The sequence below is a fragment of the Zea mays genome, chromosome 4 (genome assembly GCF_902167145.1).
Source record: "Zea mays cultivar B73 chromosome 4, Zm-B73-REFERENCE-NAM-5.0, whole genome shotgun sequence".
NCBI lineage: Eukaryota > Viridiplantae > Streptophyta > Magnoliopsida > Poales > Poaceae > Zea > Zea mays.
Window position 1 is genome coordinate 176,923,226 of NC_050099.1, and position 19,662 is coordinate 176,942,887.

Below are 19,662 nucleotides of genomic sequence, written 5' to 3' on the forward strand. Positions count from 1 at the left end.
TCCATAGGGATTGAACCCATCTGTGGCCAACGCAACACGTACATTCCGAGCCTCTTCGGCTTTCTCATGGTGAATGTCATCAAAGTGTTTCCATGCTTCACCATCTGATGCGTGCACCATCTTGTCAGGATTGTATCGTTTTCCATTTTTGTGCCATGTCATCTGTTTCGCGGATTCCTCTGTCATGTAAAGACGCTGGATCCTCGGTATGAACGGAAGGTGTCGTAGGATTGTCAAGGGGATGTCGAGCTGCCTCTTCTGTCCATCACCAGAGTCTACCTCCATAAACCTAGACGAATTACACTTGGGACAGTACTTTGCCTCCGCGTATTCTTTCCTAAATAGCACGCAGCCCTTCGGACAAGCATGAATCTGCTCATATGTCATCTTGAGTGCACGAAGTAGTTTCTGTGCCTCGTACATGCTCTTTGGCATAACGTGATCATCCGGAAGCAGACTCCCAATAACCGTCAACAAGCCATCGAATGCGTCTCTACTCATGCTGTACTGCGACTTGAACGCCATTACACACCCAATGGCATCCAGTTGAGAAACCTTTGTCTGGCCGTGAAGGGGCTTCTGCCGCGTCGAACATGTCGTAGAATGCCTTTGCAGTCGGCTCTGGCTCGTCATCCATACATCCTCCCGTGTACTGTGCCTTCTGATAGTCGTTCAACATATCCGCTACCCCCGCATCCGCGTCATAGTCCTCGACACGTTGTCTCAACACCTCCTCTCTTGTACGATGCGCTTCACCATGAAATATCCACCGAGTATAGCCCGACGTAAATCCATTCTTCCAAATATGTTCTACCATGGCCTTCTTTGGTTTTCTTTTCCGGTTGTCACATTTGCTGCACGGGCATGGGACTAGACTCGCTCCTTTAGCAGCTTTGCCATATGCCCGTTCCACGAAATCATCGGTCTTTCTAATCCATTCAGTGGTGACATCGTTCCTTCCTCTACGACCCGTGTACATCCACTCACGGTCCTCCATCCTCTAACAGAAGCCTAGCAACAGAAAATTTCGGCAGCACCTCCCCTGCACGGGGAGGTTTCAAAATCCTGCAAATAAAACTATCAGCACGATGGCTGACATCCACGCATAATTCAACGGCACGATGGCCGGCAATCAACAATACTACATATTAACCTAATCATACACGTATATAATTAACTCAATATTAAAACTAATCATTTCATATAAATCATACACGTATAACATAAATCAAGCAATCACCTTGGAGGTTTCGTCGCGGGCGAGGCGACGGGGCGCGGGCGAGGCGCCGGGCGGGCGAGGGCACGACAAGGAGCGCGGCGGGGGCGGTGGGCGGGGGCACGGCGGGGGAACGGCGGGGGCGGTGGGCGGGGGCACGGCGAGGAGCGCGGCGGGGGCACGGGCGAGGGCGAGGGGCTAGGCGAGGGGCACGACGGGCGAGGGCGAGAGCACGGCAAGCGAGGGGCACGGCACGGCGAGCGCGGGCACTACACGGCGAGCGCGGGCACAGCACGACGAGCGCGAGGGCACGGCGGCGCGGGCGCGGGCGCACGGCGGCGGCGCAGCGCGGGCGCGAGGGAGGGCACGGCGGCGGCGGCGAGGGCGCGGCGGCGGCGGTTGAGTGAGTGAGTGAGAGAGAGAGTGAGGAAGAAGCGCTCGGCCGTTGGTATGTAGGGCGCTTTGCCGAGTGCCCGTGATCTAGCACTCGGCAAAGGTTTTTTTTAATTTTAAAATACACTTTGCCGAGTGCCAGATCGCTGGCACTCGGCAAAGCTGTCTTTGCCGAGTGTCGCCAAGGGGACACTCGGCAAAGACTCTTTCCCTATTCTTTGCCGAGTGCCACGCAGTTGGCACTCGGCAAAGCTGTCTTTGCCGAGTGTCTTAATTAGACACTCGACAAAGTATATTTTTATTTTTTTTATTTTGTCTCCTAAACTTTTTGTGGTATGTTCCTACACTATGTAGACCTACATGTATCATTTGTGGACAATTATAACAAAGTTTTCAATCGTTAGTAGATTTAGTTCTTTTATTTGAAATTCTTCGGAAAATTCAGATTTGAACTGCAGGTCACTCGAAACTTGGAAACCCGTACATGAAAAAATGATATTCATGTTACTTAGCATAAGTTACGACCGATTCCAGAAGCGTACCGGAAACTTCGAGCAACATGCTCACTAAACATGGCCGTAAACTTGGCATCCACATGTTTAAAAATTGTATAAAACACAAACAAAGTCAGAAAACCATGAAACTTGTCCACGTGTCATGATAGCATATGTACAGGCTGTGATAAAAATTTTAGAATGTTTGGAAAAAGTTGTGAGACACTATGTGTAGAAACCTAGAGGACTACACATGAAATCATAGAGTTTCAATGTGGATCTTCTAGGTTTCTACACATAGTGTCTCACAACTTTCTCCAAACATTCTAAAATTTTTATCACAGCCTGTACATAAGATATCATGACACGTGGACAAGTTTCATGATTTTCTGACTTTGTTTGTGTTTTATACAATTTTTAAACATGTGGATGCCAAGTTCACGGCCATGTTTAGTGAGCATGTTTCTCGAAGTTTCTGGTACGCTTCTGGAATCGGTCGTAACTTATGCTAAGTAACATGAATATCATTTTTTCATGCACGGTTTTCCAAGTTTCGAGTGACCTGCAGTTCAAATTTGAATTTTCCGAAGAATTTGAAATAAACGAACTAAATCTACTAACGATTGAAAACTCTGTTATAATTGTCCACAAATGATACATGTAGGTCTACATAGTGTAGGAACATACCACAAAAAGTTTGGGAGACAAAATAAAAAAAATAAAAATATACTTTGCCGAGTGTTTAGGGATGACACTCGGCAAAGCCTCCTTTGCCGAGTGTCAACCGTTGGCTCTCGGCAAAGACTGACGGACGTCAACTTTTGGACGGCCGCTGACGGCCCTTTACCGAGAGCCTCCTTTGCCGAGTGTTTGACACTCGGCAAATGTGTCTTTGCCGAGTGGGGTCCGGTGCCGAGTGTCCAGCACTCGGTAAAGAGTCTCTTTACCGAGAGCCTAACTTTACCGAGGGCGGCGCTCGGCAAAGCCGTCTTTGCCGAGTGCCCGACAAAAGACACTCGGTAAAGAGGCCAACACTCGGCAAAGACTCGGATTCTGGTAGTGATTCTCTAATGGAGAAATTCTCCGCGAGGAATCAGGATCAGGCTCATTGCCATCTCTAGCTGCGATTGGCATCTGGCGGTTGGTTGCGAAGTCGCGTCTTGTTCCTGCACAGTCGCAGTGTGTTTGATCTGCTTGAAGATGTGATCCGACCGCTGCAATGCGTACCTCCCAATCGCAAATTTTGATTCGCGATGATTGTGGAAGGATGTGTCTATTTAGAAGAAAAAAAGAGGATAATTGTGCTGACATGTGATACAGTTGTTCAGACCCAATTGCGAGGTGGTGTGAACAGTGTCGTGGAGTCCAGCCATCCTAGTTACAGTGTTTTACTCTCACAAGTCACAACGGATGCAGACGCAGCCGAATACGGATGTTTGCATTGCACAATGAACATGATTTTCTTTTAAAAAATCTCGTAGTGCAGACATATGTTTTGTTTCAATATGGATAAATAACTGTTTGTTTTCTTGCACGATGAACAAGAGCGGCGTCGAGCGTTTTTCTTTCCTCCTCGTCGGCGCCGCCTTGCACTTCCACGCCTAATCAATGCAGCCGTAGCCGCCACTGCGCCCAAAGTCAGAGCCAGCCGCTCATCGTCTCTTAAGAGCTAGGGGTACTCTCCTAGCCAAACACATTTCTTGAGTAGCTCTAACTTTATGTGAAGCTTACTTGAGCTGAATTGTAGAAGTGAAACATAAATTTATGGAGTTGGAGTTGGACCTATGTCAACCAGGGCCTGATGATAGTACTATATATATGTAAACACCCACAAGCTAAACACCTCAGCAAAGAAGAAGAATGGCGTTGCTCGGCGAGTACAGCAGTCAGGAGCTCCTCCAGGGTCAGCTCCAGCTCTGGCACCAGTCCCTGGGCTTCTTCAAGTCCCTCGCGCTCGCGGTCGCCATGGACCTCCGCATCGCCGACGCCATCCACCGCCTCGGTGGCGCCGCCACCCTTCCCCAGATACTCGCGGAGGCCGGGATCAAGATCGACCCGTGCAACAACAAGCTCCGCGACCTGCGCCGCGTCATGCGCGCGCTCACCGTGTCGGGCATCTTCACCGTCGTCCAGCGACCAGCGTCGTCGTCAGATGGAGGCGGCAGGCGTGGCGCAGAAGCGGAAGGTCCGGTCTACAAGCTGACGGCGGCCTCCCGCCTCCTCGTCGTCGGAGAGAAGGAGAGCTCGACGACGGCGACGACGAGGCAGCTGCCTCCTCCTCCTTCTCTGACCGTTTATGTGCAGCTCTTACTCGAAACCTGCCGAGGATCCGCGTTCAGCAGGGCCGTGCGCGAGTGGTTCCAGTTCCAGCAGCCGCCGCAGGATGATGGGCAGCACCAGCAGCCGGCTGGCCGCCTGTCGTCCCCGTTCGCCCTGGCGTGCGGCGGGCAGACGATCTGGGAGCGAGCCGAGCGCGACGCCCACGCGTTCCCGTTCGACGACGCCATGGCCTCGGACACCGCCTTCCTCATGCCGATCGTGCTGAGGGAGTGCGGCGACGAGGTGTTCGGCCGTGGCCTGACCTCCCTCGTCGACGTCGCCGGCGGCCTCGGCGGGGCTGCCGCCACCATCGCGGCGGCCTTCCCGGACCTCAGCTGCACCGTCCTGGACCTCCCGCATGTCGTCGCAAAGGCAGCTGCCGGCACCACCGACAGCAACGTCCAGTACGTTGCCGGTGACATGTTTCAATGCATCCCACCGGCGGACGCGGTGTTGCTCAAGGTACGTGTACGTCCGGTCCGATTCGATCCATCGCCGGATCCAGCTCGCGACGACATTATTCTATCACTATATAATATTGCTGTCCTGTCACCGTCCAGTGGATTCTTCACGACTGGAGCGACGACGAGTGTGTGAGGATACTGAAGAACTGCAAGCAAGCCATACCCCCACGAGCGGCGGGAGGGAAGGTGATAATCATAGACATGGTGGTGGCCGGACCAGGATCAGGATCCGCGGACGATGAGCCGTCGGAGTCGGACTTGAGGCACGTAGAGACGCAGATCTTGTTTGACCTCTTGATGATGTGCGTCAACGGAGTGGAGCGAGACGAGCAGGAGTGGAAGAAGATCTTCTCCGAGGCTGGGTTTCAGGACTACAGGATTATGCCGCTTCTGGGCGTTCGATCCATCATCGAGCTCTATCCTAATTAAAATTAGTATACTGAATTGAAAGCTAAGCTCGCCACTCGCGACAAGCTTGTTGTGGTTGTGGCTGGGCGTGTGGTGGTGATCGAACGTGTGTTTGCCATGCTCAGGGATCCATGCATGCTATATGTACTCCCTCCGTTTCTTTTTATTTGTCGCTGGATAGTTCAATTTTGTACTATTTAGCGACAAATAAAACGAAACGGAGGGAGTAATAAAATAACATCCACTACATGATTGATTATATCGGTTTCGATCCATCATAGAGCTGTATCCTAATTAGTTTTTACTGAATTGAAAACTAAGCTCGCTAGTCGGGACTCGGGACTGGCTCGTTGTGGCACGGGCACTATATATGGCAGGGCGTGTCGAGCAGACAAGCATGCATGTGCGTGCAGTCGATCCCCACGCTCTCATGTTATCACTTTGGGAACCATGGATGCTCGCTGTAAATGCCAATAAAATAACGGGACCGCAGGCGATTGTTAATTCAGACCGTACATGATCTTGATTATAGCCATATATATGAAACAAATCTTTTTACGTCTCTATTCCGTTACCCATGAGCTAAGGCTATTTCTAAAGTTATGTTCGGTATATTTAGCGTAAGTTAGTCTCCTTTTTTTTTCTCTCTAGCAAGGCAAGCGGACGCTCCGGTAAAATAGTGGACGATGCCAGCACCCACCAAACGTGGCGTCTCTCTTTGTGCTCGCTATCGTGTCTCCGTCTTTACTCTGCGGCCACTCGAAAAGTTTTCATCACACTCGTCACCCCTGCTCCGAGCAATGAAGCAGGTTCGTGTTTGTTCGAAGGCTTTCGCTTATGTTTCTTTCTGGTAGAGATTTGAGGACTGTAGTTAAGAAGGCGCCTACGAAATCTAGTGAGAAGGCATCTCTGTGAAATCTAGTGAGAAGGTTGCTTGCTTCGCCATGGCCTGCTCTGGCGCTACATACGGCCAAACGGTGCCGCCATCGGCGATCTCAGCCTCACCATCAGACGTGAAATCTCTTGTTGAAGTACTCCCGCACTGCCACCGTTTCATCTTAACAGTCAGTTCTTGGTGGCTAGGAGACACTCGTGAATCTTGAGGGCATGCGATACTTGTAATGGTATGTATGCATAGAGAGAGCATGTCTTATATCGTGGGACAAGAATAAAAAGTGGTTACGCCTTATATCCTAGGACGAAGAGAATATTATATGAATTCTGTTATCACTTAGATATAGAGGACTGAATTTAGATGACGTTGTTGAGATGAAAAAGATGTAGAGAACGAAAACTTTAAGATAGTGTTGTAAAATACAGAGAATATTGTTTTAGATGATGAAATTTAGAGGACGTTACTGGAGACAGCCTAAAGCACACATTTTCATCGTCGAACAACTAATTTTATATCTTCGCGTTGTCATCTATGTTTTAGTCCCCGAAGGGCGGTAGAACATTTTTGGCAACATGTGAGCACACGTTTCTATGACCGAATAGTCATTTTCATATCTTCTAGAACATTTTTTGGCAAAATGTGAACACACGTTTTTATGAGTGAATAGTCATTTTCATATCTTCGATCTCTCACTAATATTTTCATCCCTAAGGCTAGTACGGTCGTTTTCCATGAACTATGTAAGACTGTTTTTTCATGATCAAACATTGTTCTTCATGTCTTCAATCTGTCTCGGTAGGACTCTTTTTGCATCACGTTATAACACATTTTCATCGTCGAACAACAATTTCATATCTCATGTTTACCATCCATATTTTGGTCCCTCGAACTGGTAAGACTATTTTTAGACTCTTGTGAGCTATAACACACATTTTAATGGACGAACAACCATTTTTATTTCTCAGTTCCCTAACCTAAATTTTGGTCCTAGGAGCACGATAAAGCAATTTTTGGCTTCCCCACGTTTTCATGGTAAAACAGCTAATTTCATATGGTCAGTCTACCACCTACATTTCAGTCCACAATGGCCAGTTAGGCATTTTTGTTCGACCGTGAGCTACAACATATATTTATGGTTGAATAGTCATTTTCATGTCTCTGGTCTTTCACCCATATTTTTATCCCATAAGGCCGGAGAGGCTATTTTTGGCCTCCTATGACATATAGCACACGTCTTCACGACCAAACAACAGTCTTCATATCTCTGGTCCGTCTCCTACGTTCCAGTAAGAATATTTTTGGTCTCTCGTGACATAACACATGTTTTTTCGTTGAACAACGATTTAATGTCTCTCGTCCGTTACCCATGTTTTGGTCCATGAGACTAATAAGCCAGTTTTTGGCCTCTCGAGAGCTACAACACAAGTTTTCATAGCCGAACACCATTTCTATGCCTCCGTTCCGCCACCCATATTTTGGTCCCTGGAGCACGATAAAGTGGTTTTGGCCTCACGTGAGCTATAGCTACAGGTAGTAATGGGCTCTAAACTTTACACTATAAAGTTTAGGATCGGATTGAATTAGTATTGAGCTCTATTTCTATTCAATTTTGAACTAAAAGGTTAATTAAGGACTCAAACAAATTGTGAAGAAACATTTGGATCACGATCCATTACCACTCTTAGCTATAACACACATTTCGTAGGCTGAACGAGCAATTTCGTGTCTCGTGCGTGCCACCTACGTTTTAGTCCCTAGAGGCTGGTAAGGCATTTTTGTCCACCCGTAAGTTATAACACACGTTTTTTATGACTGTCAGTACGACAGTACCCCGTAACTAGGGTACCCTCTCCTACTATGTCAAGGCCAAATATTCGTGTGGTTACGTGTAACCATGTACTAAGGAACTGAGCAGCCGGGCTCATGGGTCCGGATCTATCTGACAGACCATTGGCCTCTGGACCCTCTCTCTGCTCGGGGACAAGACCAGTGTCGCCATGTGTCAAGGGATGAAAATGCTAAGGGACCACTACCATAGACCCAAACACCTGCAGGTGAGTGCCGAACCTCCACGTATGCCATCCGTACATTTGCAAGTGGGTCCTAGACCTCCACGTGTGCTAGTCGGTCCCCATAATTGGGTGCTGTACCTCCACGTATGCCATCTGGGCTCCCAGCAGGGGCCCAAGTCTTCAGGCAAGCATGCACTCTTGGCCCCCGCTCTGCCGCCATGTGGCCCATGGGCACGTGGCACAAATATTTGACTAGAAGCCTGCTCGTGTTAGGCATACTCTGCTAGTGCAGGGCATGGGCCAGCTTTAGATAGGTCGTGCAGGCTCGAACGACCGCACACTAAGCCACGTGTTACCGAGGTCGATAGTTGTGTCTCAACACCACGTGCATGGGCCACACAGTGAGTCACGTGGTACCGAGGCACACAGTTGTGTTTCAGCACCACGCGCCTGGGCGGCGGCTCCCATCACGAACAACCGCTGGCTTTGGCAAAGCACCCTCTGTAGCACTGATTAGAGGCGACATCTCGGGTCTGTCATCATAACTTCTGCGCACGTCAGCATAACCGACTCTACTCCGTAGGCAACTTGTGCCGACAGGACGGGACAAAGGTATGCCTTGTCAAAAGATCCGCGCGAAGACCAACGGTGGAGATCTCCCATGTTTTATGACTGAATAGTCATTTTCATGTCTCTAGACCACCACCCATGTTTTCATCCCTAAGACCGATGAGCCTATTTTTGGCCTCTCATGACCTATAACACACGTCTTCATGACCCAACAACGTTCTTCAAGTCTCTGGACTGCCTCCTACAGTTTGGTCCCTTAGGCCAGTAAGGTTGTTTTTTTGCCTCCCGTGACTAATAACACATGATTTCGTCAACGAAAAATGATTTCATGTCTCCCGTCCACCATTCATCTTTTGGTCCCTAAGACTGGTAAGGACGTTTCTGGCCTCCCATGAGCTATAACACACATTTTCATGGCTGAAGAAGTATTTAATGTCAGTGTTCCACCCGCCACCCACATGTTGGTCTATGGAGCACGATAAATCAGTTTTTGGCCTCCCATGAGCTATAGCACAAATTTCCTTGGCCAAACAGCCAATTTTATGTCCCCGGTCTGCCACCTACATTTATTTGCTGAAGGCCGATAATGGCATTTTTTGTCAGTGAGATATAGCATGCATTTTAAATTGTGCCCAAATAATCATTTTCATGTCTCCGACCAGCCTAACACCCATGTTTTCATTCCCTAAGGATGGTAAGGGTATTTTTGGCCTCTTGTTACATATTGCACATGTCTTCATCACCGACTACGTTTTGGTCCCTCGGGCCAGTAAGTTTGTTTTTGGCCTCACGTGACTTATAGTACATGTTTTCGTCGTCAAATAATGATTTATGACTCCCGTACGCAACCCATGTTTTGTTCCCTAAGACTGGTAAGGATGTTTTTGGCCTCCCGTCATCTATAGCACATGTTTTCATTGTCGAACAACCGTTTTTATGCCTCCGTTCTACCACCCACATTTTGGTCGCTAGAGCACGATAAAGCAATTTTTAGCCTCCCGTGAGTTGTAGCACATGTTTCTATGGCCAAATAACCAAATTCATGTCTCCAGTCTTCCACATATGTTCCAGTCCCTGGAGGCCAGTAAGGCATGTTTTCCACCAGTGAGTTCTAACACACGTTTTTATGGCCGAATTTTCATTTTCATGTCTCTGTACCGCCACCCATGTTTTCATCTCATTAGGTCGGTGAGGCTATTTTGGCTTCCGTGAACTATAACACGTGTATTCATGACCGAATAACATTCTTCTTGTCTTCGGTGTGCCTCCTACATTTTGGTCCCTTAGGCTAGTAAGGGTGTTTTTGCGCCCCGTGACTTATAACACATGTTTTTGTCGTCGAACTATGATTTCGTGTCTCTCATTTGCTACCCATGATTTCATCCCTAAGACTGGTGTTTTGGCCTCCCGAGAGCTATAGCACATGGTTTCATGGCCGAATAATCATTTTATGTCTCCATTCCGTCACCCACATTTTGGTCCCTGGAGGCCCATGAAAGTAGTTTTGGCCTCCCGTGAGCTATATATAGCACACATTTCCATGGCTAAACAACCATTTTTATGTCTTGGGACTGCTACTTATGCCCCTACAACCCACAACGGTACCTCCTTTCGAGCCCCCTAAACGGGAGAGCTCTCTCTCCCCATAGAACTGTTGTATCCCTAAACACTGTTCTGTCATGTTTTCTGTGTAGGTCAGTAATTGTTAGTTGAGAAAATTTTGATAATGGATGATAGATAGGTATGAAAAATGGTACTTTTTATGGTTGTAGTGAGGTATAGAGGGAGAATTTAGAGGGAACCACTGTGGGAGATGAAAATGGTGGGTTTGATATCTTGGCGACGTGGCGCAAAAGTCTGTATTTTAAACCATAGTTTCATCAATATCATAGCATTTTCGGGTCTAAAAAACTTTGATCCTAACCAAATTTTTTCTCTAGTGCACAAGAAGTGACACCTACAATCTTGTCCATTTTCCTCCACTCCTGTACTATAATCGAAGTATTGTGTCTCGAAATATATGTTGGATTAGACTCATGCAAAAAATTTCATAGTTGTGTCATCACACTCAATAAACTAAAACGTAGTACTATTGCTGGTACTTTTTTCCTTATTAAATTGATTAGTTTTTAAATTGTCTGGTTTAGGGCAACAAAAAATTAATCTGGTTCGGAAGAGGGGGTAACACGGCCAGAAAATAAACACGACGCTGCAAAAGTTACAAGAAACTTCGATACCCAGCCACAAGCAGCGCCTCATTTTGCTGTAGACAAACCAAAATCCGCGACGTTTTTGTTTTGCAATGTTGTGCGTTCTTAACAAACGAAATGAAAGAGTAGCAACATTGGGGTGGTGGCGCAGTTGGCTAGCGCGTAGGTCTCATAGCTGATTTGAGTGATCCTGAGGTCGAGAGTTCGAGCCTCTCTCACCCCAATCTCTTTTTTTTTCTTTTCTTGTTTGATTAAATGGTGGTGGTATGATTTTTTTAGATTCTATATCAGTTATTATATTTCTACGTCATCTTTCCAACTTATTACATAAATGGCGATGAAAAGGAAATGTCGCCACTTTTACATGCTGGCCAAGTACAAATTCTGATGATACGGAGATCAAAACATTCAATACCCAACCACAAGCAGCGCGCAAACTCGCAAAGAATCAGCTACACCTAGTTTACACTTCGAAAAAATAAGTGTTAGTTTGACAATTCCATTTTCTCATCCATTAAAAAATAAAAAACCCGTAAAAATAGGGAACTAGCACTAAGTGTCAAAATTGTTGTTCCTTTTTAAGATAATTTGCTAGAAATTGATTTATTTTTTAGGTCGATCAAATGTGCATGCTGATATAAGTATATGCAATATTTGATCAGTTAGGATGTGATTATGAAAAGGCTGCCGGAAGCTATGAAAAAAAGCCATAGTGACTTAGTGAGCTGTAAAAATCCTAAAACTGTTCAACACTAAAAGCCGTTAAAAATTCTTCCATATATATTTTCATAGTTCTTCCATATATATTTTCATAGTTCTATTCGAAAGCCGTTAAAAGCATGTATGGAGATGCTTCCAATTTTGAAGTGCCAGTAGCTTTTAGAAAAAAAAATGTTTCCTAGATCCAGCTATTTAATTTTCCTTTTGACTTTTAGAGGACAAAATTTAAAAAAACACACCTATAATTTCATCACGGTTTTATGGGCTACGTACGTAGCCTGCATGCAAGCAACTGACACAATAATAAATAATACACCATGCGCATATTCAGAGAAGCTAAAGCGCTAAGAAATGGACGGCCGTTTTAAAAGTGCACTAGTCTGTCCATAAAAGATACAGGTTTTAAAGCTTGGCCTTATTGAGCAGTGGGCACATCGCCTACCTGTTCCTGACTGGATCTAATTTGATCAGCACTTAGCTTGTTAATTTCTCCCTAGATTTTTGTATAAAAAATAAAATCCACCGGGCAGCGGGCACCGGCCATTGCGCTAGCTAGCTAGCATGGCGTTGGCGTGTGCTGCTTGGGCCGGATGTCGACGCCCAGCACCACGAGGCCCCTCTTCCAGCGCAGGCTATCCTCCTGCACCGTCACCTCCACGTCCGCGGCGTCGCCCTCGTCGCCCGCCACGGCGAACTCGCCCACCTCGACCTCGGCCCACCCGTCGCCCCTCCGCCGGGGGCACCTGATGTCGGGGTCGGCCTCCCTCGTCGTCGTCAGCACCGTCGCCTTCCCTCCGCCGCCGTAGCCCCTGCGGAGGCGCACGTACTGCTGCGTCCGCCGGTGCGCCGCGGCCTCCGCCTCGCCCTGCATGTGGTGCAGGCAGATGTCGTGCTCCGCCATCGTTGTCTTGCCGGAGACGGTGACGGTGACCGTGGCCTTAAGCGCCGGCATCCCGACGTGGCACTCGAGGCCGTACGAGTCGTCGGCTATGGCGAAGACGAGGTGCGCCGCGTAGGTCGTCCCCGGAGACAGCAGCGACAGACTGAGCTTCCCGCTGATCTCCAGCCAGCACACGTCCTGCAGCTTCACCACCTCCGGGAACCTGATGGGTCGATCGGTCACATGGTTTCTTTGATGGCAGAAGGATGTGCAACCATGCATGCAGTGCAGTTATGGTCATGGACTCATGGTCATGGAAAGGGTGTGTCGTTTCCGCGCGCGCTGAGGTAGGCTTTCGTGAGGTTGCAAGTTGCATGCGTAAGAGACGTGCTTTGTCACGAAGGACCTTTGGAATACGTGCGCGCATGCATGCATGAACAGATGTAGAGGCATGCATGGTGACACACGTGTGTGTAGTAATACAAAAAAAAAACAATGGGCCACCTGGATCCTGGCGGGCTAGCGGCCCACGTCCAGCGCGAAGGGTCGTTTTTCCTGCTGAGCGCCCTCGCCGACAACATGAAGCACTTGGCGCCGCTCCGCCTCTCCAGCCCAAAGCTCTGCTTCCGCATGCATACGACACGCACGCAGTTAGCAGCAGTAGCAGCTGCCAGCTGGTAACAATGCAGATCACATGCAGTGGTGGGCTAGCGTACCATGGTGGCGCCGTCGAGGAGGACGGGGCTGTCGCAGAGGCGCGAGAAGAGCTCCTTCTTGGACGCGCAGCCGGCGGTGACGGCGCCCGGGTCGTCGGCGCGCGCCAGGATGTCGGCGTGGTCCGGCGGCAGGAACCGCGCCCAGACGGCGTCGGAGTCCGCGGCGGCCCTGAAGGCCGGCGACACCGCGGACGAGTGGCACGCGTCGCCGGGCGTCGTCAGCGAGATGGCGTATGCCACGCACTCCTCCGGCAGCCGGTAGATCGCCGATTCCGCCATGCACACCACGAACGCAGCTCCTCTCCTCGAGCGTACGATGTGCCTTGTTAGTTTGCTGCCGAGGCCGAGAGTGACGGCGGCGGGCGGGCGGCGGGCTTCTTATAAGGGGCGGAAGACGGCAAGCTTAAGCGCTAAGGCTCACGAGACGAGCAGAAGCCAGAAGGTGGGCGGGGCGGGTCCGCGGGTGTATCAGTTGGGAGAGCGTTGCTTCGCTTCGCTGGGTCCAATCCGATCGCAGTGCTGACTCGGATTTAAACCGAGATCTCGTCTGCCCCACACCCTGTTCCATCCGTAGGCCAGAGACGGACCTTCCATGGGTTGCTTTAGAGAACTAATAGAGATGCTCTTATAACCAGACTAGAAAAAGAGACTGCTTTCTCATGGTCAAAGTAAAACAACATGCAGAATCAAATAAACAACAAATTAGAAACTGAAACGGCACATGCTGCAGAAGATGGGCGAAGGCAACACAACAGCGAGATTGCTTAGTCCAGCAGTGCAAGTGCAACCTTCCGCTGCCAGCCTTTTCCTCTTTTACTCTCCCCATGGCCTTTCTGGTTTCGCTGCCCATTGTTGGGCCGTTTCACAAAGCAGACAAGGCTAATCTGGGATCTATGGCAAAATAAAATTAAAAAAAACAACAAACCAAAGGTTTTTGGGGGCCAAAAGAACGTACTTTAAGCGAACTGTGCCCCCTTTTGAGGTAAGATTAGTGCCGGATCTACGCAACCCACATGATCCACTGGGGCCTTTCGGGGAAGAAGCCTTCCATTGCTTTCTTCCCCACTACATTTCTCACCAGAAAGAAGATAAAAGACAGGGGCCATATCTAAACGAGCTTTTATTAAAGATCTGTGCGAGTGCATGGCTGGGTGCTAAGAAACAGATGATGGACAGTTAAACAAATGTGGCGAAAACTTCGCCCAAGCGTCAACCAAGCAAAGACAGTACAGTAGTTGTATAGCATGTCATATACGCTGGGATCATTTTGGTTACTGAATTGCTCCTTGCTACTCTCCACCACTTGAGGTTAGGAACAAAACTGTATTGTGTTGAAATACATACAGTTACTGAAGGCTACAAAACTTGCTCGTCGCAAACTCACCGGGAGACCACTCAAACAGGATTCTGCGCTCACAATGCATGAAAGAATTCAAGTGCCATCTCCAGGGCTATTCCTCTCCATCGTCATCATCCTCTTCAGCTTCCTTAAGCCACTGCGTAGGGAGACAAGTTGCAGAAATTCAATTGCATTGAGGCAATCATGACAAGGTATCATCATGTTTGGATTTCAGTAAAGCGTACCCACATGGAAGACACAAGCACAGCAGAAAAAATAATATGTATGTAATGCCCACTAAAACCTGAGTCAGATGGGTGCCATGAACACAAGTGAGCTAAAACTGAACCGGTCACACGCAAATGGCTGCCCCATGGACGAGACTGGTTCAGCAGAGAAAATACTAATGTCACCAAGTCAGAAGATTCCATAACCACGAGTTCGCAACATTTAAATCGGTAGCATACACATGGTCAGGTGCAACAATTCTATGGCTATAAGCAAACTCTTCCCAGGACTGAAATTGTGCAGGAAGAGAAGAAAAAAATCGAAGGAACTATAAAGTGGATGTGTTGTTAGCTTCAACTGGTTTTCTGAAATCATTGGCAAGAAACAGGGCAAAAAAAAAAACTAGCTTTAGTGCACGACATATACCTGAATAAAAGCCTCCGGCTGTTTAACGAAGACCTTATCGGACTCATCAGCATGTTTTTTCTCTTCCGCCCATCTCAAATTTGCATCTTCACTTACTACCTCCGTATCATAGACATATGGCAAGATCTGCGTTCAATACCAGAACAAGAAAAAGGAGGCACAAAGGATCAAGTACAGTATATGTTCAGCAGTCTAGACAAAGCGATTTCTTGTTCGTGGTGTACAAAAATGGAACCCATCTCCTGTGAAATAAGGGTCTCTTTGGGAGAGCTCTCCGGCGCTCCGGCTCCCAGCCGACAGGCATCCGACAATACACGTGCTCAATCGACCGGCTCCGGCTCCGTCTGGTTCCGTGAATAACGCTCTCACAGATGATGGCTCTCTCACAGGAGCCGAGCAAAAGTGACTCTGTGGTCAGAGCCGGAGCAGCAAACAGAGCCAGAGCCCGAGCGTCCGAGAGCGCTCCCAAAGAGACCCTAAGTGTTACCTTTGGAAACACCGGAGAAAACTCTTTTGCGGTCTCTTACACATTTCCTCGAACTTTAAGGGGCTATTTGGTTTGAAGAATAACTCTATCTAAGATAAAGTGATGCATCATGAGTTTATCTCTTAAATTTGTTGAGATAACCTCATTTCTCGTGTAAGTACTAACTAACAATAAAGAATGAGGACAGATGGATCAACTCGTTACATTCCACAAACCAAACAAAACAGTAACGAGTGAGAATGATGGATTAGCTTTTTCTCAAACCAAACACCCTACAAAATTATCTCCGTCTATAGCAATACCCAAGAAATGGTTTATTTAGCCATGGCAAGAATCAAAGGAGAAATATACTCCAATAAGTCATAGATCAAATTAGACAGCAATAGTTTCTTTTTAACAGGCCCATGAAAGTTGACAATTGCAGGGGGAGGCCTTTCCAAGGGTCATCATGCAACATATCATAATTCGGTAGCACAAAAGACAAAACCATGTCCACCAAAAAAAAATGATGCAGAACTGGAGATCAACATATCGTAAGATCCAACAGGGGATGTTTTGCTTTCTTTTCTTTTTTATCTGAAGACAATTCTAATTACAAAGCTGTTCCCTAAAACCCTCATTGATCACCTGCACTTTGTTGTAGCCTACTACAGGCTAAAAAAAAAGGAAACGACTTATCTAAATGACTTACAAAATTTTGAAGCTTCAGCTTTACAATTTTCTGAAGCTTCTAATGACGTGTTTCATCAACTTCACTAAACTTCGTGAAGCTCCTAAACAAGGCCTAAGTCAGTAATTTATGCTAGTACGTTGAGTACCTTGGGGCGCTCGAGGGTGATGGGGCGGAATATATGAGCGTGAAGATGTCGGCCAGGAGGACCGCTTGGAGGAGGGACGGGCGCGGGAGATCTTCGGCGGCGGGGCAGCGGAGTTCGTAATCGGAGGTATAGGTTGGTCTGCTCGCTCGTTCGCGCGGTCGGGGTCGCCGTGGCTCGGCTAGTCTCCACTCTGGATGGGTGGGCCGGATTGTAGATGGGCTGGCCTTTCTTCAGGCCCCAAGTTTTCTTTAGGTATTTTTTGGGCTACTGCAACTTAGCTTTTTTTGTACCATTTGAGAGGTCGGCTGTTTTTGTCAGAGTATCTTCGACGGTCTTTCTTAATGTGAACCCTCTAGGTTTTTGTTTTAATAGTTGTCTAAATAAAACTTACTATTCATAAGTAACTTGTCTATATAATAATTGTACAACAGCAAAAGCTTTTGTTTTAAGAACGTAAAACGTAATACACCCGTAGATACTGAAAAGTAACATGAATATACACTTAATAAAAAGTTCTCAGATTCCTTATGTCATCTTCTCGTTCTTCCACTGACGTGTGTGTCGTTTGCCTCATTGCATGCATGTTTATATATGTCGGTTGTTTCACATCACAGGTACGCGCGCTGCTGCGGTTGGATGACAGGCAGGTGGCCCTTCTGCTGCAGGCACAGCACGGTCTCGTACAGGCTCTTCCTCAGCGGAGTGAACTCCAGCCCCAGGTCCCTGAGCCTCTGGTTGGAGAACTTGAACGGCTTCGCCATTGGCTTGCCGTCCTCCTCGCACCTGCACCATCACATGCATGCATGGAATTAATTAAAGACGAGGACCGAGGAGGAGGGGCTCGCTCTTTCTGGTGCTTACTTGGCCGTGACGGGGTACTGCGGAAAGAGGTCTCTGAGCATGTCGACGAGGTCGGCGCGGTGCAGCACGGTGCCGATGCAGAGGTACCGGCCCCTGGCTCCGGGGCGCTCGTAGGCGAGCACGTGCGCGCGCGCGACGTCGCGGACGTCGACGTAGGCGGCGACGGCGTTGGGGATGGAGCGCTTGGTGCCCATGAGGTAGCGCGCGACGTGGTTGGTGCTGAAGTTGAGCGTCTGCTGCAGCATGGGGCCCGTGGTCATGCAGGGCAGCACCACGGCCAGCTGCAGGCCCCGCGCGTCCGCCTCCGCCGCCGCCGTCACCTCCGCCATCATCTTGGCGCAGCAGTACAGGTTCTGCGCGCACACGGTGCATATATATATGTATCGAGTCATCAGGCGGGACTTGATAAGCAAACAACGTACGCGCGAATGGGGAGAAGAATATAATGGCACGGCACGTACGTCGGTTCGCTTGCAGAAGTCGTAGTCGCTCCAGCAGGTCTCGTCGAGGACGGCGTCGGGGCTCCGGCTGGGGTCCATGTGCACGGCGCCATAGGAGGAGGTGAAGACGACACGGCGCGCGCCCTCGTCCGCCGCGGCGTTGATGACGTTCCTGGTGCCCTCCACCGCCACCGGGACAAGCTCCTGCGGGCCGGGCGCGGACGCAAGCGGCGTGGTGAGGCGTGAGCACTGAGTCTGAAAGAAAAATTGAAGGAGAGAGAGAGGGAGAGGGCAAGTAAAACGACGACTGAGACTGACCGGGTCGTTGGACACCGGGGAGGCGACGTGGAAGACGCCGTGGCAGCCGGCGAAGGCGGCGCGCAGGGAGGCGCGGTCGAGGACGTCGGCGCGGCACAGGGTGAGGCGCTCCTTGGCTCCCTCCAGAGCCAGCAGGTGCGCGTTCTTGCTGTCCGCTGCAGGCGCGCGAAGCAGGGGTGTGAGTGAGTCAGTACGTTACAGGCGAATTAGAGGTCTGTGAAGTCGGAGATGGAATTGACGTCACTCACCAGGGTCCCTCGCGGTTCCCCTGACGCGGTAACCCCGCTGGAGCAGCTCATTCACCACCCACGAGCCGATGAAGCCGCCGGCGCCGGTCACGCACACCAGCTCCTTCTCATCCTCGCCGCAGTTGGACGACATCGTGATGTTGCTGCCCAAGCTAGCTAGCGCCGATGCTTCAGTCTCAGTGTCAGGTTCTCTCTCTCCCTCCCTCTCTCGGTCTATCTCTTCTCTCTGCTACCAGTCGACAGATGGTGTGTTGTGTTGTGTGGTGACCGTGACCCTGGCTGCCAGTATATGGTATTTATACTGTGAGCTGAGCCAGAGAGAGGTCGTGGTTGGGGGAGGCGCAGCTGCGACCGCTTTCCTGTCTGTTTCTCTCTTGTTTATTCAGCGGCGGGGCGCAGTGGGTGGGGCGGGCAGAGTAGAGGCCAACCAGCAGCAGCAGGAGGAGGACACGAGGTGGGGTTTCGGTTTCGGAGAATTCAGGGGCGTGGGAGGCGCGTGGTGAGCGAGGCAGATGCGGAGGGGGATTCCCTGCCTGCTCGAGACTGCTGGGAATCAACAACCAGCAAAGCCAATTTGGCACCGTCGTACGGTGGCTCCAAAACCTGACCCAGCCGCCGTGCCAGGTGCACAAGCACAACAGAGCAGACCAGAGTTTTATCCGCCTCATTGGTATCCGGCGCACGTTTGTCCAGAGTGAGTGCGTGCGTTAACCAAGCTACATCCCTTATTTGGTGAACTGCGTAAAGTGAGATTGACTTTGCACCCACAAATGCAACCTAGGACAAAAACATATCTCCTAGTTGCATGCGTGGATACATCAGTAAATACTATAGAAGTCCAATAAGCACGAGGCCCGCGAGCCCGGCACGAAGCCCGCTGTTTGGGCCCGGTCCGAGCCCGGCACGGCCCGGCACGAATAAGCGGGCCGGGCTCGGACAAGAAATTAGGCACGGTGGGCTAGCCCGGCACGGCCCGTTTAGCTCTAAGCCCGTTAAGCCCGCTTTTTTACACTAAAACGTGTTTTTTGGCCCGCATAGCCCGTTTTTCGGCCCGCTTTTTCGTGCTAAACGGGTCGGCCCGGCCCGTTTAGGCCCGTTGCGGGCCGGGCTCGGACAAGAAATTGAGCCCGCGTGCTTCCTCGGCCCGGTCCGGTTTTCTAATCGTGCCTGGCGGGCCGGGCGGCCCGTTTGGACATCTCT

General features: G+C 49.5%; 3 protein-coding genes and 1 non-coding gene across 4 annotated transcripts; 2 read left to right on the plus strand and 2 right to left on the minus strand.

Annotated features, from left to right (window-relative positions):
* The first annotated feature begins 3,817 nt into the window (after positions 1-3,817).
* LOC100191720 (5-pentadecatrienyl resorcinol O-methyltransferase) lies at positions 3,818-5,411 on the plus strand. The gene is made up of 2 exons (NM_001137149.1): positions 3,818-4,884; positions 4,983-5,411. Exons 1-2 carry the CDS (start codon positions 3,964-3,966, stop codon positions 5,313-5,315), a joined length of 1,254 nt encoding a protein of 417 aa, NP_001130621.1. The 5' UTR covers positions 3,818-3,963; the 3' UTR covers positions 5,316-5,411.
* Positions 5,412-11,117: 5,706 nt separating this feature from the next.
* Positions 11,118-11,204, plus strand: TRNAM-CAU (transfer RNA methionine (anticodon CAU)). The gene is given in 2 exon segments: positions 11,118-11,155; positions 11,169-11,204. It is a non-coding gene; the product is annotated as a tRNA-Met (tRNA).
* Positions 11,205-12,067: 863 nt separating this feature from the next.
* On the minus strand, positions 12,068-13,637 carry LOC100272742 (uncharacterized). The gene is made up of 3 exons (NM_001147195.1): positions 13,298-13,637; positions 13,086-13,201; positions 12,068-12,804 (listed from the first exon to the last, which is right to left on the minus strand). Exons 1-3 carry the CDS (start codon positions 13,574-13,576, stop codon positions 12,258-12,260), a joined length of 942 nt encoding a protein of 313 aa, NP_001140667.1. The 5' UTR covers positions 13,577-13,637; the 3' UTR covers positions 12,068-12,257.
* A 3,330-nt stretch (positions 13,638-16,967) lies between these two features.
* LOC103654125 (cinnamoyl-CoA reductase 1) lies at positions 16,968-18,731 on the minus strand. Its single transcript, XM_008680955.4, has 5 exons — positions 18,463-18,731; positions 18,215-18,369; positions 17,918-18,100; positions 17,457-17,809; positions 16,968-17,378 (listed from the first exon to the last, which is right to left on the minus strand). The coding sequence occupies exons 1-5, from the start codon at positions 18,593-18,595 to the stop codon at positions 17,204-17,206; spliced, it is 999 nt and encodes a 332-aa protein (XP_008679177.1). The 5' UTR covers positions 18,596-18,731; the 3' UTR covers positions 16,968-17,203.
* Between the last annotated feature and the right edge of the window lie 931 nt (positions 18,732-19,662).